The sequence below is a fragment of the Enhydra lutris genome, unplaced genomic scaffold, assembly GCF_002288905.1.
Source record: "Enhydra lutris kenyoni isolate GAN:26980312 unplaced genomic scaffold, ASM228890v2 scaffoldscaffold33, whole genome shotgun sequence".
Taxonomy (NCBI): Eukaryota; Metazoa; Chordata; class Mammalia; order Carnivora; family Mustelidae; genus Enhydra; species Enhydra lutris.
The window spans coordinates 16,940,498-16,966,340 of NW_019154117.1; the positions used below are offsets into that span (position 1 = coordinate 16,940,498).

Here is a 25,843-nt window from a genome sequence, read left to right on the forward strand (position 1 = left end):
AACAGCCGTCCCATTTCCATGCCTGAGCTACTATACCGTTCCTTGTGAGCTCCTCACGCGTCCCCTCCATCTTTGTAAATACTCCCTTTATGAAATGTTTCTCAAATTATCCTCATTTGAATGTGTCCTCTCTCTCCTGCTGGCTCTCTGACAGACTGACGTATCCTGCTTTTGTAAGCCATGACTTCTCCTCTTCCTCACATGCCATCAATTTTCATGGAGGTTTTTTTGTTTTGTTTTTTGTTTTTTTTTTAATTCCTGACATCAGTTTTAACATTTCACCATTCCAGCTGGAGAAATACCTTGGATTCTTCCTCAAACTAGAAGCCAGCACAACACCAAAGGGCTCCTCTGTGGGTGTTCCTCCCACGGGACAGCTGACTTGTACCACCTCGTCTTGGTGTTCATGGCCTTCTCTGGCTATAAAATCCTTTACCACAAAATACCACATCTATAAATATATGGGGAATGTAGATGTACAGTGAAGGGCTTTGATTCCCTCACGCCCTCTCGCCTCTGGCTGCTCGAGTTGGCCCCACAAACCACAGATGGGGGCAGCCCACGGACAGGGCAGTAACCGTCACGAATGAGCTGTGGCGTGAAATGTGCTTTCAGGCGCGGGAAGGCCTCAGTGGGTCACATGACAGAGGGAAGAGGCAGAGGCGAGGTCTGCTCAGTTGCTCTCCAAGTAACTCTGGGAATGTTGGCTATTAAACGTGATGTATTTCTTAGTGGGACAACGGGAGGATAGGAAGAAATACGTCAACTTATAGAACACGTGGTAAAAAATGATTGCTTTGGCCTCTGTGTCGTATCGACAAGCAATGGGAGGGAAGGGAGAAGACAGAAGAAGTTCAAGTCCTTATGTTACCACAGTCTCATTTCTGGATGACGTTAATGGCTCATTTACTGAGCTGGTTGATCTATGAAGTAGGGATAATAAAATTCACCCTGTTGGGCTCAGAGGGTGACTGGGTGGACCAGACTTATCTGAAGTCTGTTCTGGGTAGAGCTGGCCAGAAGTGGAGACATAGCAGGGGGCTAGTGGGGAGACATGGGAAAAAAAAACCATTTTTTTTTTTTTTCTGAAAAGGAGACTAAGGCCTGAGTTAAACTGCAGATTTAAAGAACTTTGAATATATTTATCACCACCAAGCCGCCAAACATAACACACCAAGTGATCAAATATAATTACAAAAATAAATGAACACAGAGTCAGTGCCAAGTTTGGTCTTCCAGGTTTGGTTCAGGGTAAAGCCAAATAACCATGAATAAACAAGGGACGGCTGTCATGTATGGAGTCTCGGCTGGCCTGGGAGAAAGGGTGAACGTTTGGAACTGGGATGCAGCCCATCCAAACAGCAAGACCCAGGGAGGGGGAGGCATGTGCTCAAAGAGCCTGATTCTTCTGCGAGCCCAAACATAACGTTACCCAACCCCGAGAGAAAGAGTCGACAGATTATTTCTTTACCCGTTTTTCATTTTCAGCATTTACGTGGGTTTAAGACCCAATGTTCTAATTCCTCAACCCTAAGTCCCAGACAGAAAACTGGCTTTAGAGGGTCTTGTGAAATTGAATAAAGGTTTAATGGGGTCGCTCATAGGGAGAAAAGGGAGTTATTTCCCGCAGTCTTGTCAGACAGAAGAAAAAGGCCAACATTACTAATTTAAAAAGAAAGAATGCACAGAGATGACCATAAGAAGCAAGTTGTGAGGAATATGACACCTATTGTGTTTGGAGGTCATTTTAGTTTCAGGGAGAACCAAATAACTCACCTCACAGAGCTAGAAGACAAGCTATAGCTCCATGGATACAAGGATCGGATTCTCTTTCTTTCTTTCTTTCTTTCTTTCTTTCTTTCTTTCTTTCTTAGATTATATTTATTTGAGAGAGAGAGAGAGAGAGCAAGAGAGCACAGAGGAAGAGTGAGAGGAAGAAGCAGACTCCCCACTGAGCAGGAAGCTCACTGTGCGGCTCCATCTCAGGACCCTGAGATCATGACCTGAGCCAAAAGCAGATGCTTAACCAACTGAACCACCCAGGTGCCCCTGGGTGGATCAGGTTATTTCTAAATACTGTTTCAAAAGCACATGTGCCAGAGCTCCCCCTCGTCTGCCTCCCCTCTGCCTCCCATTGCCCTGCTCCTCACCCTTGTGTGTATCTACAAGAACTGAGACAAGCAGAGTCAGTTTACTTCCTCCTCTTGGACATTATTTCCATTTATCACCCTGCACAGCTATTTCCTTACCCCACACCCAGAGAAAGCCAATATATTTGTATATCAATCAACCCACTTTTGTATAATTTAGAGGGCGGTGAGTTTACAAATGTTAATCGTTTCAATTCACTTAGCATGTAGCTAGTTCAGGCTTTTGAATATAACCTAGAATTATTAATATTATTTGTCAACTTGACGAGGCTATGGTGCCCAGTTATTTGGTCGAACACCAGTCTAGATGTTGCTGGGATGATATTTTTTTTTTAGATGTGATTAACACTGAAATCAGCAGACTTTGAGTAAGGCAGGTTATCCTCCAGAACATGGGTGGGCCTTGTCTAGTCAGTGGAAGGCCTTGGGAGTAAGGTCTGAAATTTCTCAAAAAATAAGAAACTCTCCTTGGGGCACCTGGGTGGCTCAGTGGATTAAAGCCTCTGCCTTCGGCTCAGGTCATGGTCCTAGTGTCCTGGGATCGAGCCCCACATCGGGCTCTGTGCTCTGCAGGGAGCCTGCTTCCACCTCTCTCTATCTGTCTGCTTCTCTGCCTACTTGTGATCTCTGTCTGTCAAATAAATAAATAAATAAAATCTTTAAAAAAAAAAAAAAAAAAAAAAAAAAAAGAAACTCTCCTCAAGTCTACAACACAGACACTCTGCTAAGTTTCCAGCCTGCTGTCCTGCAGAATTCAGACTCAAGACAGCAACAACTCTAGCTTGAGTTTCTAGCCCACTAGACTCTCCTATAGATTACAGGCTTGCCAGCCCCTAAACCTGGGCAAGCCAATTCCAATTCCTTAAAATCATGTCTCTCTCTAAATCAAAGATAGATGTATATCTCCTACTGCTCCTGTTGGTTCTGTTTCTCTGGAGAACCTTGACTAGTACGTAATCAAATGACCCTTTTCTCACACGACATTCTTGCAACCATGCCTTCTTTAAAAGAAACCTATAAAGGGTTCTTCATTTTAAGAAGATAGTGTGTGGGGCAGATTACTGTGCAGATGTTCTCTGTAACCCCACCAGAAAGATCAGGCCTATCCATCACTGTCTTGGGAGTTGGTGGTGATCCTGGGCTGGTGGGTGTAGAGCTGGAGGATGACCAAGGTGTTGGCAGAGCCTCTGGGAAGAGGCAAGATGGATCCTAGGAGCCAGAACACAGCACTGCAGATTCCAAGGGGGAATGTTTCTCTCCCTACACTCCACAGTCCTGTTAACAAGAGGCAGCTGGTGAAGTACAAGGAGAAAAGCCATCTTTTGAGGCTTCCTCGCATTTTGGAAATATGGCCTTCAGCTGTCAAACCAGGGTGGGCACTTGAGTGACGGGGTGCGGTGGGGAGGGCTAGAAGTCAATTCCTAGCTCATATGTCATATTTCGTATACTATCCGCATATACTACCTCTTTTTGAAGCCCAAACTTTTTTTTTTTTTTTTTTCAGGACAGTCTTGGTTTTGCCCTATGACCAAATTCTATGTCAGAAGACGTTTCCAGGTTTTTAGTCAGAAAAATAGGACTATCTCATATTGCTTCTGTGACTATCTTGCTGTGTCCATGGTTTCCTTCATCTCCCTCTTCCTAGACAGCTTGGCTGACCTCTTACCCTCTTCTTTGCCTTTCTACATTATGACTTTCCTGTAATGCCCATCTTGAAATACACCTCTTAGGGCCACATTATGACTTTGTGGGGCCTTAGGCACTCTTACTTTCCCGGGCTCTTTCCTTCATTAAAAAAAGATCCAGAACTTTCTTTTACATCTGCATTGGTAGGAAAAAACACATAATCCACATAGAAGTATAATAATTTTTTTCTTTAGATGTTAAAAGAAGCTCAAAGTTTCATGTGGGCCCTTTAAAGTATCAGGGGCCCTGGGTACCCTACCTCCTGATGTGGATAGATAATAAGCCATTTCTTGTTCCTCCACCATAAAGGTGCCCAACACAGATGCCTCCCCTCTTAACTTACTAGCAGGAACACACACTCTGGACATGGAAAGACTGAAATTCTAATCCCAGCTTCTTCAATTTCTAACTAGAAACCAGACCAAGTGATTCAACCTTTCTTTCTTTCTTTTTTTTTTTTTTAAGATTTTATATATTTATTTGAGAGAGAGAGAGAGAGAGAGAGCAAGTGCACAAGCAGAGGAAGAGGCAGAGGGAGAAGCAGACTCCCTGCTGAGCAGGGAGCCCAATACGGGACTGGATCCCAGGACCCCAGGATCATGACCTGAGCCAAAAGCAGATGCTTAACCGACTGAGCCACCCAGGAGCCCCTCAACCTTTCTGAACATCAGTGTTCTTCCTTGTATAATTCCTGCCATGGTAAAATGAGGTAGTGCACACATGGGGCTCAGTACGCCGGCCGTGGCGAACGCTCATAATAGCTATGTATATTTACACATACGTTGGTCATCAACTACTTTGATTTACATGTTACACTAGTATCTACCTCGTCACCTGTGTTTCACTCTCTTCTTAAACTAGAGGACTGGGACCAGTGGTTCTCCAACTTGAGCGTGCACCAGAGTCACCCGTGTTAAAGCACAGATTGCTGGACCCCAACTGGAGTTCTTGATTCAGGAAGAGTGAGGAGTAGGGTCAGGAATTTGCATTTCTAGCAAGCACCCAGGTGATTCTGAGGCTGCTGCTTTTATTAAAAAAAAAAAAAAAAAATTAAGTAATCTCTACCGCCAACATGGGGCTTGAACTCACAACCCCCAGATCAAGAGTCCCATGTTCTACTGACAGTCAGCCGGGCGTCCCAAGGCTGCTGGTTGTAGGACCCCACTTAGAGAATCACTGTTTGCCACAGCTCCATGCCTTCTCAAAATCTAGCACAGAGGGACCTTTCAAACACAGTGGAGAGTAAATTATTTATGCAAAAGGTAATAATACAGATGCCGGCGGGGAAACTCTGCCCCCTCCCCAGTTGTGAGAAAATTATCATTACTGCAGGGGCTGAGCAGAAAAATATGAGCAAAGAAATCTGCTGGCAAGAGAGGGGGCTGGTGGCACCAGGGAGCAGTCTCATCTGTTGGACCACAGGGGCATGAAAATGCCAACCAGAAACCGAACAATAGCTCAGCCAAAGCAAGGCTGCCCGAGTTCTGAGCTCCATCCATAACACCAGCGGGGCTGCTGGGATCCATCTGCTACCCTCTTTCTATAACAGATCTGGGGGCTCTCTGGAAGGAAATAGCTTGACAGGAAAAAGAAAGATTAGGCCAACTGAAAAGGTCTGGATTTAGGAAACTGCCCTTGAATATGAGATTTTAACTCTTTACAGCCCTTTAAGAACCCTTGATTTACCCCTGCTTTCCTTCTTCTTTTCTTATTCCTTTGGGGAGAGAGAGGAAATTTGTGAAGACCAAAGCTCTTGAGGACACATTCTGTTTACACGCAAATGAGGCTCCTGCAGATGGGAACTTGAGGAAGGCCTGAGGTCCTCCAGCCCAAGCCACCAATTTCATGGAGGAAGAAATTTAAGCCTAGGGTTGATCCCAACATACATGGCCAGTCACGGCAGAGCTAGGCTGGGATCCAGATTCTTGGACTCACAGTGAGTCCATGGTAGGCATAGTCCTTTAGGCTCCCGAAATGAGTAGGAAAAAGAGATCTTTTTTCTGCTACATTTTAGAGAAAACAAGGTCTTCCCTTTTAACTTGTCACAGTTTGGCCTTTCGTCCCTGGGAGCAGGAGGGCTCCATCAGGACAAATGAAGAGAAATGAACAACCTTTCATGGTGTCAACAGGGCCTGGGAAGCTCGAGGGCAGAGATGACATCCAGTTCTCTGACGTTCTGTCTTATACCCACTGGCTACCCAGAAACTCCATACAGAGCAGATTCTCAGACCCCATGTGGTGAATGAATGAATGAATCCCTAGTCTGATGATTGTTGGCCAATTTTTCAGCCAGCTGGGGAGTGAATATTTCACACTAAGATTTTGAGCCTGCTGTGGCATCTCCTTAGTTAGCCCTCCTCATAAGTTAGCTGTGACATAAAACCAGACTTGCCCTCTGTGTGAGATAGGCAGCGTGTCTGCTGGAAAAGTACTGGTTCTAGAGGTGAAAAACCTTCAAATCCAAGTGTTCCCTCTGGTTACTTACTTCAAGGGACCCCCACCGATGTGTGGAAAGTAAAGGTAATAATACCGACCACATCAGGATTGTTGTAAGTATTAAATGAGATAATATAAGCAAACTGTTTGGTGCTCTATGAAAAAAATGTTAGTGCCCTGCTTTCTCTGGTTCCAACTGCTTTTTTAAGAGCAATATAGGTATTGAGTAGGTAGAGTAGGGTAAGTATCAGAAGGGTTAGTACAGACTCTGGATGGAAACTGAAGTGTTTTTGTTTTGTTTTGTTTTGTGACTGAAAATGGCCACAAATCATCATTATCTTTATGTTTATCTATCAGCTATTTTTACGGATGGTTCTTGGCCACACCTGGAAGCAAAGCTCCCACCATCTAGTTGTTCTTCGTATTCCACAATCCCTCACCATTTCCCCAGATTCTAATACAATATTTTTCAGTAAAAAAAAATAAATCTAGCTTTCAGCTTACCCTTTTGGTCTCAGTTTCCTCGTTCTGGGCTCCAGAAACTCTGTCTCCTTCTCCATTTCTGTTTCAAGGATCCTGTTTTTCCGAGAAGGCTGAGGTGGAAGCATTTCCCATTCATTGTCGTGGCAGACAGCCTGCCCCAGAACCACGTCTGGGCCAGCCCTGCCTCGGCCCTTGCTCTTCTGGGATTGGCTGCCCAGACCAGGGGCCTCTTCTAGTGTTAAAGATTCCACAGGCTTCATTCCTCCTAAAACCTGTATGTGGGGGCCCTCACCTAAGCCACAAGGGGAGGTCAGCTCTACCACCTGGCCAGACTCTCCAGGCCCCGAGTTCCTAGCTTCTAACGACTGATCGCCCTCCTCACTGTGACCCAAGACCATCCAGCTCTGGTCTTGCCCAGGGCTCTCAAGAGATGATCTCTTATCACCTTTGGGAGACACTGTCTCTACAGAACCATCTTCTCTTTCACTGAAGGAGGAGGGCTGACAGGAATCTGGGAGGCCTGCTAGCTGAGTTCCTGGCAGCCCTGTTTCTTCAGGACCCGTGGGAAACTCTTCTGATTCACATGTGCTTTCTCTGGCTTCCCGGGCCTCGGGTGTTGGGGGTGAATTTTCTTCACGGTTTACAAGTATGTAGTCCATGTGTAGCACATGACGATCTTCATTCTTCTCTGTGTACCTTTCTTCCCTGTATTCTGGTGTTATCCGCTCAGGCTCTTTGATAGGAATTACTTTTTCTTTTTCCAACTCTGACACTCCCTCGCTGGCTCCTAGAAGTGGAAGATGAAGGCGAGAAGGGGCGAACAAGGCAGAATTAACACATTATGTGATGTGTGATCTTTGCAAATGATTCATCTAAGGAGAGATAATTTAAGATATATATATATAATTTTTTTTTGGTAGAGCTGTTTTATTTTCCCAGGCACTCTCAAAGAGAGGTATTATAAAAGCAGCATTTACTGCTGTTAATGGAGGATTTGGTTAAGCATGCACTGCAAATGCAGTTAGTTCCTCTTTTTACCCCCTTGGTAGGAAGAGCTTGGTTTACAAATACATTAATTGAGCGAAAGGGGCAGGTTCCGGGAGTGGGGGTTGGGAGGAGTGGGGGGGGGGGGGGGGTGGAGGACCGCGCTGTTTCTTACCATTTGGTGGTCCTATGTCTCCACCTGCTGGTGAATCCGAGTTATCTGTTTCTATTTCCCAGTCGATGTTCGATGGAGACAACTCAAGGTTGGAGTGGGCTCCCTCTGGCTCAGGACCTTCATGAATATGCAGCACAACCAGCTGTCCAGGCTGGCTGTTTTGGGTTTCTTCATGCTTTTCCTTGCTTCTTTGATTGGGAAGGGCAGAAAGCAGTATCTCAGCTGTTTCGCTGCCCAGAGACTCATCCTTGGGGGATGAGTCTGTTGATGGGGCACCAAGAGCCGGTTCTGTGAAGTAGGACAAATCGAAGGGCGGTGTGTAAGGTGCCAGCGATTGCTTCAGAGCGTCTTCTTCCAAGGGAGGGTCACCACCATAGAGAAAATGCTCGGGCTCTTTCATTAAATCCTCATCGATATTTTGGCCCATGACATCATATTCAAAATCACCCCATGAGGCTTCGGATGAGCAGATATCTTGCTTCCCCACATCCCCGTCAACTGGCGTGTCGGGATTGCCCTCTGATAATGTCAGTTTACTCATGTCATCTATCGTTCCCGTGGACGTGTTAAGACCTGAGGCGTCGCTGAAACTGTGGTCAAAGGCGGCTTCGCTTACATCCAGGCAAGTGTCTGAGGCCAGCAAGGCGTCAGGACCAGCAGCAGAAGTCTCGGTAGCAAAGGGCTGCTCATGGTCCAGCAAGGCTCCTGTATCTGTCTGGCTTTCAGGGGAAAAGCCCTCTGACATCGGCGAGCTGTTGCTGTCCACAGTCGGCTCGTGGAGAGTTACACAAATACCCGTTCCCACGTTTTCGATCACTGGGCTGATCCTGTTGGCAAGCTGCAGATTTGGTGCTGGATCTGGGGCAACTCCTGTCTCAGATGCTTGGACATCTGTATTATTTCCACCACTGATTTCAGAAGGTTCAGGGGAAGCTTTTTGAGAGGCAGGTGGAGACGAGCCCCTTGTGTCCACCGGACCACTGATTGGGGGCAGTGGAATCACATCTTCAGAAGATCGTTCTGGATTGCCTGGGACAAATTCCTGCCCAGGCTCCGGACTGGGTTCTTCATCCGTCTTTGGCTCAGGGAGATATAACTCACCAGCTACCCCTCCGGGTCCCACTCCAGCCTGGATGTGCCGCTCTGTCTCTTGCTTTGCTTCGTAATCATGACATATATCAGGGCTGTTGGAAGCCTGAGAATTGCTGTCATGGTCACAGTGAGTCAGTATATCTGGATTCTCACCATCTGCTTTCAAGCTGAAGGGCTGCTTAGCATCCATCCACAAGTCAGGCGAAGCTGAGACTACTTGCCCACCCTCTTGGAAGTTGCCATGTAAAATATCTGGAACAAATGTGCCTTGGGGGCCCTCACTAGGGGTAGAGACATTCCATTCAGAACCCGACTTCTTTATCAACTCGGTGGAAGAACTGACAGTGGGGAAATCTTCTGAGGCAATGGTTGAATTCGTTATTTCATCCGGATATGATTTTCTTTCTTCCCACCAATTTGTTTCTTGACACTCAACCATCGAAACATTAGACATCACACGTCCGTTCTCATCTGTGTGAGTAAATGTTGGGTCGGGCTGACCCCAGACGGACAGCACTGCGCTCTGACACTGCTGATCTTGGGTAGGTGTTTCTGAAGTGGGTTCCTGACCGGCAGAAGACACGGAGCTTTGCTCTCTGGAATCCTTCTCTTTAATTTGGTCCAGGATTACCAGCTGGCTAAGCTGATCAGCTTCTGGTTCCGGCTGCCTTGGCTGAATATTCCAAAGTTGCTCATGGGAGTTCTCCTCATTGCTATCCAGGAAAGGTGACTGACGTTCCTCACTGAAAGGATTGGTACATTGCATTTCCATGGGTTCCGTGTCACCCTGCATGGGTTCTCCCCAGGGTCTCAAGTTTTGGTACACTGAAGAGCTCATCTCTAACACGCTACTTGAGCTAGGTAATTCCCTTTCCGATGTACTCTCAATTGGTTGTCCTCCTTGTGGAGAGGCATTCCACCACTCAGTGCTCTCTGCTGAGAAGCCAAGCATTTCCAATTTAGAATAACTCTCATTCTTCGATTCACTTTGGGGGGAGATTTGCCACAGGGTATCTCCTGTCCTCACTGTTTCCGGAGATCTCATCTCCTTTTCCACTGCTGTGATCTGCAGTTCAGTCTCCTTTAGTGGCGAGAAACTCCAGTGATCGGGGCTGTTTGGTTGACTGTCACAGAACGGAGTTGACTTTGTTGGTTCTGAACTGCCTCCATAGGCAGAAAATTCATCACTGGGATCAGCTGTGGCCGAGAACTTATTAGGGTCATTCAGTGAATCCCAAGCCCTGGGTTCACTCTTAGCAGCTTGACAAGTGCCCAGATGCCTCTCTTTCTCCCCTGACTCTTCATCCCCTACGCTGTCGTCATCAGAACCTGAGCTTGTTGCCATGAACCCGGCCTCCTCTGGCTGCAGAGTTTTGGAAACGTCATGCTCGTTTTTCTCCTGACGGCTAAACACTAGGTTTCCTTCTCGACAGGCAGTGGAATATTCTGAATATTTGCCTGTTTCAGGGCTGGATAAAGAGGAAAAGGAATCGCCATCTAAGGAGTCATTCCAAATCTCTAAAAATTTAGGAACCTTGTGATCTAAGCTCTTTTCCAACCTGTCCATTCTGGTTTTCTCCAGGTCCTGCATTTCAGTAATTACTTCTACTTGACTGTCAGTAATAATTAGCGCAGATTCTTGGTGATTCTGTTGGTTCCAATCATCTTGTTGCTGCTTCTGATGCCTTGTATTGGGTCCCTGGTCCCAGGAAAGCAATGCGGCTGAAGAATCGTTGAGGCCAGGACTGGATGCGCTGGAATGTGTGTACTCACTAGAAATACTATCTCTGCGATAATTTCCTGATGGGTCAGCTCCTGGAGGGCTGTCTTCAGTACTCTCGACTTCAGGATTCTTAGTTATCTCAGAACTTGGTAAACTGACCTGCGTGTTACTGTCTATAGAGGCCTCCCAAATGTCAAGGCTTTGGGGACATTCATGGGGTGGCTCTTGGTTCACTCTCTCTGGTTCCAGAACGTTACATTTTCCAGTTTTCTCAAGATCCATTTCAGGTAAAGACACAGTTTTTGTTAATTTCAGCCCACCTGAAATTTCTGTGGTTTCCCCTGAATTTCTGTAATCCATGAGGTGCCTGTCGCAGGTCTCTTGGACCTGCAGGTCTGTGTAACCATCACAGGGATCCGGATTGTAGGACCCACTGTCGTACTCTAAAACCTCCTGGGGTTCCTCATTCTGAGGACTGGAAGTGACTGAATGAGAGCTGCTTTTGCCCGATTCATCGCAGACTTCTTGATGTTGAGATGCCGCTGGGGAAGAGCATTCCTGGTCGCTTGGCCCTTTTCCAGAAATCTCTGAGGTTCTATCTAGCATCTCCTCCTCACTGAGGCGTTCCCTAGCAACAGCTCCACGGGCTTCCTCCTCACCTTCGCTTTGTCCATAGTGAGGACCTTTCCACGGATCTGAGTGTGCCACATGTCCCGGATTCTCAAGGGTGGCTGCCCAGGATGTCGCATCCCTTGGCAGGGTTCCTCTGCCCGCGCCCTGCTTATCAGGATCAAGTGTTCCTGACTCATTGGCTCCAGAGGCTTCTAGCACCTCTGGGATATAACTGTCCTTAATTTTTTCTGATGAGTTGGGAGTTTCAGAAGGTGACTTGTGTAGTTCAGAATCTGTAACATACGGTGGGCCTGGTATCATTAACGAAGACATGTCATTATCTCTCATGACGGAATCCCAAATATTATTTGCGATGAGCTGCCCACTTTTTTCACTCAGGGTGTCATATTCCTTGGCAGGAGGGTTCTCGCCGTGCTCAGAAGAGGCAGGGAGCTCCCAGTCCGCCTGATTTGCTTCCTGATACTCCACACCCCACGGTTCCAGCTGTCTCACGGAAAATCGGGTCTCAGGTTCGGGACCTTCAGCCGTGTATCCCTGTGCTTGACCTTCGCTGGAGATCGCCACGCCAGCACTGCAGTCATCCCAGTCCAAATCGTTATCCATATCGGAGATGGTCGCGGTGGACTGCGTGTCCTCCAGAATCACCCTGTTCCACAAGTCGAGGCTGTCGGGGACCGCCTGGCGGGAGTTGGTGTTGCTGTGTAGAAGCGTGAGCTGACGGTTGGTCTCGTTGTACAGCTGCATCATGCTGGGGTCATCGTAACTGGATAGGCTGCTTTCCCCAATGTCATCATCCAGGGAGATGTTCTTATCATCGGTGGGCTCTGTCTCGAGTAAATCTTTATCGGAGTTATGAGTGACATCTATTGAACAACTATTATCTGCATCAGGGGAACCCCACATTTCCAGGTTTCCGGGACCTGAGCTAATTCGATTCCTAGGTGGCTGCTCTGGGGACTGAGGAGGGATTTCAATCTCCCCCACGGCGGAGTTCGCATCTTTTGACTCCAAGTCTCCTTCTTTGGCAAATGGCTTGTTTTCTGTTTCTTTTTCATCTCCAGCAAATGTTGGTGATGTGTAAGAGTCAGACGTGGAGTAGTTGGTGTCCAAGGGGGAAGGCACGGAATCTTCCCCCATGTTGGATGCGCTGTAATCAGAACATTTATATAAGAAGGAATCTTCCCATGGTGCCATGGCATCCGACCCGCCTTTTTTGATACCCTCCTCAAAAAGATTCCAGGAATCAACCTTTTCATATACCTTCCCCCTAATTTTTGCATCCACTAAACCATTTTGATCCTCCTGTGTTGGATTAGAACTATTCCACGCGTGATCCAGATCGGAGCTGGGATTCCCAGATATAAGGATATCGTCCCTGGGGTTGTGGTTCTTCTGGCCCCAGATTTCTTCATTCTTTGCCTCGCTGGGTGAATTGTCTTCTGAAGGAAAAGAAAACCCACTTTTTGCCATGGCCCACTGGCTCGGGTCCCTCACAGATGGCGTCTCACCACTGGTTGGGTGCAGGTGCCAGGTACTTGTCAGAGCTTTGGCGCCATCTTCTTTACCAAAGGCCCTCCAGGCTGGTAACGACACCGCAGCGGCAGGGGCGCCATCTTCTGTGGGATTACCCCACGGCTCTGGCATCGCTGTGGGAGAGCGATCAGAACGCCACAAGGCGGCAAAGTCTTCTATCAGGTGATTTGTTCCCTGAGGAGAAGCATTTGGCAAATTCAATTTCTCCGGGGGCACGTTCTGAAACTGCAAATTGTCCTCATTTCGGTCTTGAATATTATTGCTGCGAAGCCCAGGCTGACCAAACTCAGACTCCCAGGGACTTGACTTTGGGAATTCGAGACTCTTTGGTTGAAATAAAGAATCTGAGGCTCTCCTATCTGCTGGGTTTGGCTTATGATCTTTCCATGACTCGGGGCTCTGGAAGACAAACTCCTGCTCACTGGAACTCCAAGCATCTCCAATATTTTTAGAGTCGATTTCCAAACCACCCCACCAGCTGCTGCACCTCGCACGGGTCTGAGGTGGCCCGATGTGACCTGTGTTTATTGTTTTTTGGGTCACATTATCTGGATAGAGTAGAGCTGGTTCTTCGGTAGATGGTGAGCTTTCTACAAAGCTATTCATAGGTGTTGGTGGGACCCTCTTTCCAATATTTTTTAGCCTTTCTGGTGAAGGAGTTTTATCTTGCACAAAACCTGTCAGGCTCAAATTTCTTTCAGAGTGATCCCGGGGACTATCTTGTCTCTGACCAAACTCCTCATCAAATTCCACAAGGTTATCTTTGCCAGCCCCTGACAAAAGTGAACTGGATGAATAATTAGACATGTCCATCCCTATCCCACTGATTTCTTTAGGTCCGGTGTGTGGTTGTCCTTCTGATGAATCACTATTGGGGAAGAAGTCATCTGCGGGAGAGTAGTCTGCAGAATGGGAAGATGGCTGGGACTGCCCAGAAGCCATGGGCGCTTGATCAAAGTTGAAGAGATCAAAAGATTCACTGTGTTCTCCGGACCGGGCATGTTCTTCAGCGACTGCTCCTTCGGGGATGGGACTATAGGAGTCAAACCCTGGGAGAAGGCTGTGGTGAGGCCCTGCACCTTCTCCCACTGGACTGTCATCACTGAGGAAAACTGAGCTCTCCTTGGATGAACGGCTGCTCCTAATGGTGGCCAAGCCACTATCGGGGCTGACGAGGTCTAAGTTCCCATCTACCTGAGCCTGGTTAGAATCGCTCAGATCTGGAGGGTTTTCTATGAAATTCACAGAGCTGGGTTGTGGCTCTATGTCAGAGCCATACAATTCCATAATCCCGGAAGATCCCTGGGACAGTGGGGCACTTCCTGCCACAGCTTCGGTCGAGGACGTCCTGCTGTTGGAAGCCATCTCTGGACACCTCCTGTTGATGACTTCCTTGACAAGAAGAACCACCTGATCACAGGTCACCAAAGGGTTCTCCTGCTGGTACACCAGGATCTCATCGCAGCCACATTCAAAGGGCTCCAGCTCTAGGCAAGGGTTCTGGCATTCCTCCAGCTCACAGCAAATCTGTCAGGGAGGCACAGGGGTTTGTGTGAACAGTTAGGCAATCTGCTCTTTGCAATTTGTCTCTCTTAGTTTTTCTTAATATAAGATTAATCTACGTGCATCATTCTACAAAGAAGATCTCAAACAACTGAAGACCACATAATGTAAGACACGGAAAATCCCACTTAAAATACCGCCACCTCTTTCTACGATCCCATCAAACCGGCTTTTCTTTTAACTCAAAATCCCGCTGCTCAGTGTTGTTTGCTTCTGAGAGTTACAGGTTACGAGATTTAAACCATTTAAATCCTTTCCTTGGTGTAGCACAATATCATCTTCCAACAGGAGTGAAGCTCAAGCTCGCAAAAAGCCGAGATAATGCTGGTTGCTGAGAAGAAGTGGGGGTGGGATGAGTATGGGCATGAAGGGAAATGGAGCAGGAGGAGGAACCCAGGACCCTCTTTTACCTCCGAAAGCCTTTGCCTCATAAGACAAAGGAGAAAATAGGAAAGAGAAAGCTACCAGGGGTGGAGCTTTCCAACAGCATATGAACCCCAACTATCTCTTCCTGCCCCCCAGAAGCATCGGCCTGGAGCCCAGAACAGACAAAGCTGCCCTTGGAGGCCAAGAGAAGGTGGTGAGAGGCTGGAACCGGGCTGCAGCTCTATGATTTTTAGGAAATGTCAGGGATATTTTGCCCACTGGGCTTTTGAAATGGCCCCACAGAAATAGCGGAGGTGAGAGCAACAACCCTGAAAATAACTAGGGAGATCACATAGATAGTGATAATTACTCACATTTATTGTTTCCATACTCCAGGCGCAGTTCTAAGGGTTTTATGTGCACTATCTCCTTTCATCCTCACAATTATTCTATACAAGGTAGGGATTTTTACCCCCGTTTTGCCAGTGATGAACACAGAGACGTAGCAAGGTCAGATACCTTGACCAATGCCATGCAGGTGACATGTGATGGAGCCATGTTGTGAATTCTGCAGAGGCTGACCCTTAACCAACTGTGGTCCCATGGACCCAGAAGGTTTCCTCTAGGGTAGTCTTGACCTTGTGTCGGCTCAAGAGCTCTCTCTCAGGTGGCCGGGGGCTGGCATGGGGAAGAGGAGAGGCACGCCCAGCCGGCTCCGGAGCTTCTAATCCCTTCACCAGCTCGTCCACTTTTGTCTGTTTAAGATTAACCAATTTTTAAACCACTAAAGCGATTTCAAATCGCTACTAAAGCGATCTGAAAACCACTGTTTTGGAGGCTTAGGAGGTGTAAGTCGGTCCCTAGGAAACCAGTGACCAGACACAGAATTCAGCGTGGAAACCCAGTGTAGAGTCAAAGCTTTGAAAAAGCCACAGGCTGATTATACAATGCGCAGGTGTGTGAGGGTCAGAAGCGGGGGGCTGAAAAACACATCCGGCCAGAGCAGAGAGGGGCTCCTTCCTCTTTCACACTTGCAGTTGGGAATGCACAGAGGAGTTCGTGAGCATCTACAGTCACATGCAATACAGCCAAGACGGACCTCTTGGGGGATGGCAAGTGAGGACGCAGGAGAAAGAAGTCTCGCGAGAGAAAGGAGTCTCGCGAGACTTTGCCCACAGCCCCGGGCGGACGGACAGGTGTCAATCCGTGAGTGAGGGAAGACAGTGACGAAACTGTTGTATGTTCATGTCCATGTTATAATGAATCACGTAGTTTCTCCTACTGGTTGTTAAATACACCTGGTTTGGTATAGCCAGTGCCCTATTTTGATCCATGTTGTCTACTTACATTATTTCCGAAACATTGGGTTAAAAAATTCAGTGATCAACCAAGAGGAGCTAATTACCCAGTTAGAATTTTAGTACTTAGAGACAAGCCAATTTTGATCAAAGCATTAGATCAGTTACTAAACACTGGGCCCCAAATAGGTATTCAGACGGGGACTTAATTTTTTTTTTTTTTTTTTTTTTAGGTATAACCAAGTAGCAGCCCTCAAAGAAAATATCACCCCCAGGAGGACTTGCCTCTCTTTGGGTGAAACAGATATATTCTTTCTCTCTATGGATTCTGTCTAGAAGACAAACAGATACGGGGATCTTTTAAAAGGCCCATGTGGTCATGGGGGATAAGTCAATGATACTGGTGTTGTGTGATGACAGGTGGTAGCTACACTCATGGCACAACACAATATACAGAGTTACTGAATGACTATGTTCTACACGTGAAACTAATGTAACACTGAGCGTCAACTGTACTTCACTACAAAATACATTTAAAAATAAAATAAAATTAAAAGGTCTGGTATGGGGGGGTGCGGTGAAGGAGGCCAAAAGGTACAAGCTTCCCGTTACAAAACGTAAGTCCTGAGGATGTAATGTACAGCATGGGGACTACAGTTGGTAATACCGTATTATTTATTTGAAAGTCGCTAAGAGAGCGGGCCGTAAAGGTCCTCATCCCACAAAAACATTCCTTGTAACTACGCCTGGTGATGGATGTTAACTAGACTTCCTGGGGTGTGATCCCTTCACAATATGCACAGATATCAAATCGTTATGTTGTATCCTGGAAGCTAATATAACGTTATATGTCAATTACACCTCGATTTTTAAAAAAGGGCCAGTATTTATCTCACTGCCAATTCTGATTAGGTGATTTTTGGGTGACATAGCCTCAAAACTGAAAACAAAAACTCTGAAAAATTTGAAATAGAAATACATTACATACGTATCTACATACCTAAATGGTCCAAGGTGCAAAATACCCCCAACATTTCTCGAGGACCTGATATCTTAGGTGCATTTCCTTGAGCTGCCCATAGGTTCCCAAGTCCCGCCGTATGTTGTGACAGCCAACAGGTTAGGAAGCAAATGGGCGGGAGTGAAGGAGGTCCTTACCTGACTGCACAGCTCGAGGTTCTGGGAATACACAGCGATCTGCTGTCTGGGCTGTTCTTCCTCCGACAGGTAGCTGGCCAGGAGGATGAGGACATCAAAGCCGAACTTGTCTGCAAATGCTTTCAAGTCATTGCTGATATTGCTGTGAAACATACAGTTCTGAAACAACAATAGAGCCATTGATATTAATGTCAGACGGCCTCGCCTCAGCATTTGTGCCACAAATTGGTCCCATGTTGTGATGTGTTGTGACAGGTATTTCCTATCAGACACACAAGTTGGCAAACTTTCATGCTATGGCTTAAATATCCTTTGCTTGTTTGTTTTCCTAGTCCAAGGAAGGAAGGAGTCTTGGCCAGTATTTTTTTTTATTTTTTTGAGAGAGAGAATGGGAGTGGGTGTGCATGAGCTGGGCGGGGGTGGGGGAGGAGCAGGGGAGGAGGTACAGAGGGAGAGAGGTGGGGAGAGAATCCCAAGCAGACTCCCCGAAACGGACAGAACCCCCTGGGGCTCCATCTCATCTCACTGAGTCAACTACGCGCCCCAGGCATCTTGGCCATTATTCTGATAATTCAGACAAGTAACAAATGTCTTAAGAGTTTTTTCCTAAAATATTTATTTGAACATCGGCTTTGTAAAAAATACTTTTCCTTTTATTGTTCACAGGATTAGGAATAGCTGCTGAGTATTGCTACAACCAATTGCCAGAAAAATAGGAGGTTATTGTTGTTTTTTATTTCATTTTTATTTTTTTATTGTTGTTTTTAAGATTTTATTTATTTATTTGACAGAGAGAGATCACAAGTAGATGGAGAGGCAGGCAGAGAGAGAGAGAGAGAGAGAGGGAAGCAGGCTCCCCGCTGAGCAGAGAGCCCGACGCAGGACTCGATCCCAGGACCCTGAGATCATGACCTGAGCCGAAGGCAGCGGCTTAACCCACTGAGCCACCCAGGCGCCCCTATTGTTGTTTTTAAAATAACTGTTATCCAATGATAATTATGATGCCAAGAAGAATCCATAAGATGACTCTAGCTAAGTTAACTGTATGCTTTTTATTCCAGTGTAGGAGTCTGGAGATTGATGGAAGGGCTATGATATCAGATCTTCTTGCTCTATGTGGTAGCTAAAAAGGAATGAATCATTGTGGAAAAGGAGCCCATGACCACAAACCTACGGCTCACATCATCTCCAAATATGTGCTGGCCTTTTTCAGTTTTATCAATGGCAATGAGAACCACTTTGTTGACATAGTTGTTTCTCTTTCTTAAAGGAAGGAACTGAAGACCAGACATTAGCCCCTAACATAATGCTTGGAATATACTAGTTGCTCAAAAAAATGTTTTTGTCTTTGTTTTAAAGATTTTATTTATTTACTTTAGAGAGAGAGAGAGAACAAGCGAAAGTGAGCATGAGCAGTGGGACGGGGAGGAGCAGTGGGACAGCGGGGAGCAGAGGGAGAGGGGGAAGCAGACTTCCGGGGGGAAGCAGGGAGCCCAATATGGTGCTTGATCCCAGGACCCCGGGATCAGGACCCGAGCCAAAGGCAGACACTTAATGACTGAGCCACCCAGATGCCCCTCAAAAAAAAAATGTTTTTGAATGACTGGAGAGACAGACACACAAAATCAGCCTTTGCTACATAACCCTCTATCACAGTGCATATATATATATATATATATATATATATATATATATATATATACACACATATATATATACGTATATATATACACACACACACACATATATGCTGTAATTACATATAAATATATATGATATGTATATATCATATATATCACATATCTGATATATGATATATATCCATATATATGTCACAGACAATCGACAGTTGACTGCACCACTCAGTTGAAATCACCACAATGTGCACTCAAGAGAGACAAAGAATTCTATTCATTTTTTTTTAAAGATTTTATTTATTTGACACACACAGAGAAATCACAAGCAGGCAGAGAGGCAGGCAGAGAGAGAGGGAGGAGGAAACAGGCTCCCTGCTCAGCAGCGAGCCTGATGCGGGGCTTGATCCCAGGACCCTGAGATCATGACCTGAGCCGAAGGCAGAGGCTTAACCCACTAAGCCACCCAGGTGCCCCAGAATTCTATTCATTTTTGTTCTGATATAAAAAGCATCAGAACTGTGTGTGCCACTGGTAAAGTATTTTTTTAAAATATTTTATTTATTTATTTGACAGAGAGTGAAAGATCACAAGTAGCCAGAGGGGCAGGCAGAGAGAGAGAGGAGGAAGCAGGCTCCCCAATGAGCAGAGAGCCCGATGCGGGGCTTGATCCCCGGACCCTGAGATCATGACCCGAGCCGAAGGCAGAGGCTCAACCCACTGAGCCACCCAGGTGCCCCAACCACTGGTAAAGTATTAAAGTAACACGGAAATAAGTACCACAGGAAGTGGAGGTGCGACGTACACCCTCCCCAGATAACTGTGACCAGGAGCCAGACAGTTCAGTGCAAAGAGATGAGGGCATTTCCCGTGCCCAGCTTTATGTTTGTATGTGGCTGTTCTTTGAAACTTGTGGATTTCATATTTGTGGCTCAGATTATTTACTGGCTGCTTAAAATATCCATAACACATGTACTCTGTAATTCTGCTGAGTTGAATGTCAAAGTCTCTGAGGCCCCGAGAGGCCACACGAGACACCTGACAGGTGTGGGAGCCCAGCCCATCATCAGCTTCCACACCTCAAGGAGTGGTTGTTGCCTACTTTTGCAGCAGACGCTCTCACTAGCCGTCTCTGGAGAACACTGCCCTTTTTGGGTACACGGAATTGCACCGGGGAGTTGACAAAGCTCTCAGGATACATTGTTGGTGAATACCAAGGATCTATTGTACTGACGTAGTGAAATTTAGGATGTTCAAACACAACAGCTTTTGCAACATGTGTCTCGGAAAACATACTGTCAGTTTTCATGCTTTTTATTTATTGCCCATGTGTCATAGTAGCAATCTCTAGACACTTAAAAAATAAATTCACCCACAATAGAAGTAGATATTTAAAATGATATATGTTTTTAAATTGGACCTCACATTATACACAATGCACATTCAAAAAACGAAATTATCTCAAATCATCATTGATCTTGTCCCTCAAGAGGACCTCAGTGCTGAGCTTATCATGAGCCGTCATGAATTATAAAAGCAGCTATGGTCCTGAAGGAAAACAAGAATGGACAGCAGCTACCTACGTCTTATCTCCTACATCTTCCAGACTAACGGTGTTGGCCAAAAAGCTTAGCAATTTCCCTTTCAAAATTTTTTTCGGTATGTACAGAAAATCCCCCGCATATGGTTATAAACCCTTGAAAGAAGATACAACACTTCGAAGAGATTTTTCACAACAATTATTACGAGACTCCCAGCTAGGTCACTTGAACAAAAGAAGGCAGGTTTTACTGGTAGCTGAGCCCAAGAATAGGATGCAGTAGATTCAGCATTATTCAAAGCCATAGTTGTGGAACATTTGCTATTCCAAACTGTTGGCTGAACTCCAATCTGTTTGGATTTTTCCGTGTATAAATGGCAGCTCTAGGATCTTTCGGGACTCAAGTCCAGAGGCTTTGGCAACACCAAACATCTTGTTAGGGATGCTGTCTCAGGCCATGCTCCAGACCTACGGAAGCAGAAAGTGCATTCTCCAAAAATCCCAGGTGATTTGAAAGCACATTGGAAATTGAAAAGCCCTTTCAAAAAGGGAGGCATATATTTTTTTGACATATTTCCTTCTGCCCCTTTCTTTGGGTTCTTTCAATGCTATCATTTTCCTGGGACTTTTATTAACTCACACTTCAGTGTCTGGTTCCTCACACCACCTTCATCAAAAAAATCACCCCAGGGCTGGTGTGTGTTTCTGAGCCACTTTGCTAGAATATCTCATTTATTGGGTCAAGGATTGGGTCCAAGATTCTGTATCTTCATTATGTGAAAATCAAGTGATTCTTCGAATCAAGCTCCTTTGGGTGATCCCCAGTTCTCCTCTGGGTGGCCCCCAAACCCATACGATCATATGAAGTATTGAAAAAGCAAAGATTCGCGTGAATCACTTGGGCACGTTTCATGTTACTCTACCTCCAAAATGGCAGTCGTCAACAACTATGTCCTGTCTACCCTCATGTAACTGACCAAACCAGAGTTGATCTTAATGGCTTTAGGAGTGTGTCAGTAGGATCTTGTTGAAAACAGCATCAAACAAGGGAGTGAGTGAGAATCTTCAGGAATCTGGGAGGCAGAGTCTGTTTGTTCTGCTTTTATGCCGGTGCTATTTGCATAGGAGATAATTTATTATTGTCTTCTAGCTACGCAGGGAGTCATGTGCTACCGCAGCTCTTATGTTGCTGACAAGCTAGGCTGGCCCTGAATAAACAGCACTTCATCATCAACACAACCCAACTGTAGATACAGGTTGGCATTTTATTCCCCCCATCTGCCTTCCACCTGATAAATTACTGTTTTAGTTACATGTATACAAATACTATTTGTTAATCTGCTCAAATGTCTCCAAAATATCTCTTCCACCTTCAGTTAAAATTATATACATACACGTCTGTGTATCTCACTCAATTTGCCAAAGGTTTAGAAAATGAAGAGCTCCTACCGTAACTTACCACCCCGTGGCTCCATCCTGAGACTGCTGCTAGGAATTTACAAAGTTACCCTACTCATCATTATAGCTGGGAACTAACTGGCTGGCACAAAATCCAGCCTATTCCAGTACCTCAACAGGGAAGAATGGGAAGTGCCCCCTGTCACTGTCCTTTGTCATCCATGGGTCCAAAGATTCAATCATTAAACATTTTTAGAGGTCATGAGTACTTTTGTCCAAGTAATTTCTAGTGTTGGAATGGGTTGGAAGAGCCTGGAAGTGTGGCGAGAAAAGGCTTTATTATTTAAGGTGAGTTTGATGATCACAATGACCAAGAGCAGGGAAACAGAAATGAGATGGCTCTACTTTAACTCCTATCACAACTGAGACAGTGACAGTGATAATGTCCAGGAGATTCATTACATTTGTGGTTGAAAGTCTGCAGACAAATGTGGTAGAAAATTACATTCTCTCAAACTAAAATCCTGTTTTAGTTCTTATTCCATTGCTCTGAAAAATTGAGTCTTTGTGCCATGTGCTGATCGTCGTAGCGGATCAAATGAAATAAAAGTGATGTCTTGTAAACATTTGAGTACTGAAATGTGGCTATTCCCTGAGAGAGGAAAACCCACTCTATTCCATGGCTGGTATAGTCCTATCCTCCCTTGTCTTCTGAAGCCCTCTGTCCAGTTTCTGCCTCCATCCTTCCATCAAAACTGCTCTTCTCAAAACTACCAATTACAGGGCACCCAGATGGCTCAGTCAGTTGAGCATCTGCCTTTGGCTCAGGGTCCTGGGATCGAGCCCCAGCATTGGGCTCCTTCGGTAGCGGGAAGCCTGTTTCTCCCTCTGCCTCTGCTTGCCACTCCACTTACTTGTGTACTATCTCTCTCTCTGTGTCAAACAAATAAATAAAATCTTTTTAAAAAAGGGGGAAAAAAAAAGGACCAATTGCTTCCAGGTGGCAATACCCAAAAGTCACTTTCCTGCTTCTACTCTATTTGACTTCTCCCAAGAATTCTGCGAGGTCGACCCTCTCCTTCCCTTGAAACGTGTCCTTCCTTCACTTTGCTGCTATCACATTACCCTTGTTTTTCTCTCAGCTCCCAGGCTACAACTAGGTCCTCTCTGCTGCTTCCTTTTCCTTTTGAAACTCTAAGTGTTCAAGCCTCAGACTGTGTTCTCACACGTCTTTTTCTTCTCTATGTACACATTCTCTTTGGGGATCTCATCCAGTGCGCTAGCTTTCAAACAGTCTGTCTACCTGGGACAACCAAGCTACATCCACCTGAACTCTACCCTTGTCTATCCACATGATATTTCCACGTAAATGTCTAATAAACATCTCAACAAACAAACAAACAAACACCAACCTCCACCTCAGTTTGCCCCATATCATTAAATGACACCATCAGGCACCCAGTTAACTCAGCCAAACATCTGGATATCACTGATTCTTTTCTTTTCTCATTCCTCATCAACAAATCCTGTGATTTTTACTTCTGAAACATGGTTCGAGTCCAAACACTTCTCTCCATCTCTATTACTGTCCCAGCCACAGTCAGCATCATCTCTTACTTGAATAGTGGCAACAGGCTTCTGACTGGTCTCCCTCAAGCTGCTCTTGTGTTTTATGATCAGTTCTTCCTGCTGCACCAAAAGGGAAATTTTAAAAATGTAAGCAGAGGGGCATCGGGGTGGCTCAGTCGGTTCAAGTCTCTGCCTTCGGCTCAGGTCATGATCCAGGGTCCTGGGATTGAGCCCTGCATTGGGCTCTCTGCTCAGCGGGGAGCCTGCTTCCTCCTCTCTCTCTGCCTGTCTCTCTGCCTACTTGTGATCTCTGTCAAATAAATAAATAAAATCTTAAAAAAAATAAAAATGTAAGCAGAATCATGACACTTTGCTTACAGCTACTCAAAAGTTTTCAGGGGTTGGGACGCCTGGGTGGCTCAGTTGGTTAAGCAGCTGCCTTCGGCTCAGGTCATGACCCCAGCGTCCTGGGATCGAGTCCCACATCGGGCTCCTTGCTCGTCAGGGAGCCTGCTTCTCCCTCTGCCTCTGCCTGCCATTCTGTCTGCCTGTGTTCGCTCTCTCTCCCTCTCTCTCTCTGACAAATAAATAAATAAAATCTTTAAAAAAAAAAAGTTTTCAGGGCAACTGTTATTACTATCATTTTATTTATTTTTTAACTGGGAGGAGGAAGTCTTAATGTCCTCAAAATCAAGTTCTTATAAATTAATGGAAAAAAGTAAGCATAGCAATAGAAAAACAGTTGACCATATGACATTTACAATTGGAATACAAATGCCAATAAATAGCTCACTCATAATCGTAGAAATCCTTTGATACTAAAATATTTCACCTTATCTTTTCCTATTATTGGCAAATACCTCCTAAGAGGCATTCTCATACACTGTTAGAAATACATTCTAAAGAAATAATCAGATACTCACACAAAAGGTTTATGGACAAAGCTATTCACTGGGTTGTTGCTTTAATAACTAAAACTTAGAAACGGTCTAAATGTCCAATAATAGAGAAATGGTTACATGAATTATGAAAGAGTCACACAAAAGAACAGAACGCTGTTCTTTTACAAATTTTGGTATAGGAACTAGTTATTCCTATTAAAATTTCTTGCCTTATATCCTTTATAATATATATGAACTTTCAAGTGATAGTCACACACATTTTTAAGTCACTTAAGTGACTCACATATAAAATTTTTAAAGGTGATGGGATTGAGGAATTTACACAGAGTTAAATGTGAAGTAAAGTCATTTAAAAATGATACAAGATTTAAGAAATGGGTAAAGAGTGTTTATCTCGTTACTGAAATCCTTATTTTTTTTAAAAGAATTTATTTATTTGACAGAGAGTGAGAGAAGGAAAGAGAGCACAAGTTGGGGGGGCAGCAGAGGGAGAGGGGGAAACAGGCTCCCTGCTGAGCAGGGAGCCCGATGCGGGACTCGATCCCAGGATCCTGAGATCATGACCTGAGCCGAAGGCAGAGGCTTAATCCACTGAGCCACTCAGGTGCCCCTGAAATCCTTATTTTTAAAAAATATTTTATTTATTTATTTGACTGAGAGAAAGAGAGAGAAAGCACAAGCAGGGGGAGCAGCAGAGGGAGAGGGAGAAACAGGCTCCCCACTGGGCAGGGAACACGATGTGGGGCTCGATCCCAAGACCCTGAGATCCTGAACTAAGCCAAAGGCAGATGCTTAACTGGCTGAATATTTAATTCCAACTTACACTCAGTGAATGAGCTTCTGTTTCTCTATACACAAATAACAGCTTTTAAAGGATCAAAAGATTGCATGGTGATTTCTCCTTCTGCTAAGTCACCAAGGATAGAGCCTGCTCCTTCCTTACCACGTTTCTCCTCCAAGGGCCACCTGCCCTTCTGTAGACGTTACTCCTTGTGCTAACACTTTCTGTGTAGGTCCAGCATTCTGGACTACACACCTAATCCAAAAACAGTTGTCTCTCTTACAAATTATAAATGAAATACATTGCATAAGGTTTTTAGTAAATGCAATAAATTATTTTCTAATGTCAAGAACAAGCTATGCCAGGATTTATTACATTTGAGATTCTTTTCATCTTATAGGAAATAGAAAAATCAAGTGAGCAGGTATTTTTTTGGGGGGGGGGTAGGATAAAAATCCTGCCCAAGATGAAAACAGAAGCATGTCGAGCTTCATTTTGGGGGAACAGCAAGGCTTAGAAACATAGCTTGACAGTCCATAACCACCTAGCAAGCACAGTGACCGGCATGGATTGCTGAGTTACTGAAATTTAAGAGTATAGTTTGACATTTATACTCTACATGGATTTATTTCTAGACTGAGGACTATTTTTTTTTCATCAAGATATAAGAAAAATGCTGAGGTGTGTACACAAATGTTCTAACTGAAAGCTTTATGATTTATGCTACCAAAATTCCATT

General features: G+C 45.2%; 1 protein-coding gene across 1 annotated transcript in view; it reads right to left on the reverse strand.

Annotated features, from left to right (window-relative positions):
• LOC111153526 (prune homolog 2) overlaps window positions 1–25,843 on the reverse strand; it is a 204,720-nt gene that overhangs the window by 62,685 nt on the left and 116,192 nt on the right. Inside the window, exons 7-9 of the mRNA XM_022512580.1 lie at window positions 17,281–17,439; window positions 7,915–14,422; window positions 6,777–7,542 (exon numbers count right to left, since the gene is read on the reverse strand). Coding sequence (XP_022368288.1) covers window positions 6,777–7,542; window positions 7,915–14,422; window positions 17,281–17,439 — 7,433 coding nt within the window. The remainder of the gene's footprint in view (window positions 1–6,776; window positions 7,543–7,914; window positions 14,423–17,280; window positions 17,440–25,843) is intronic.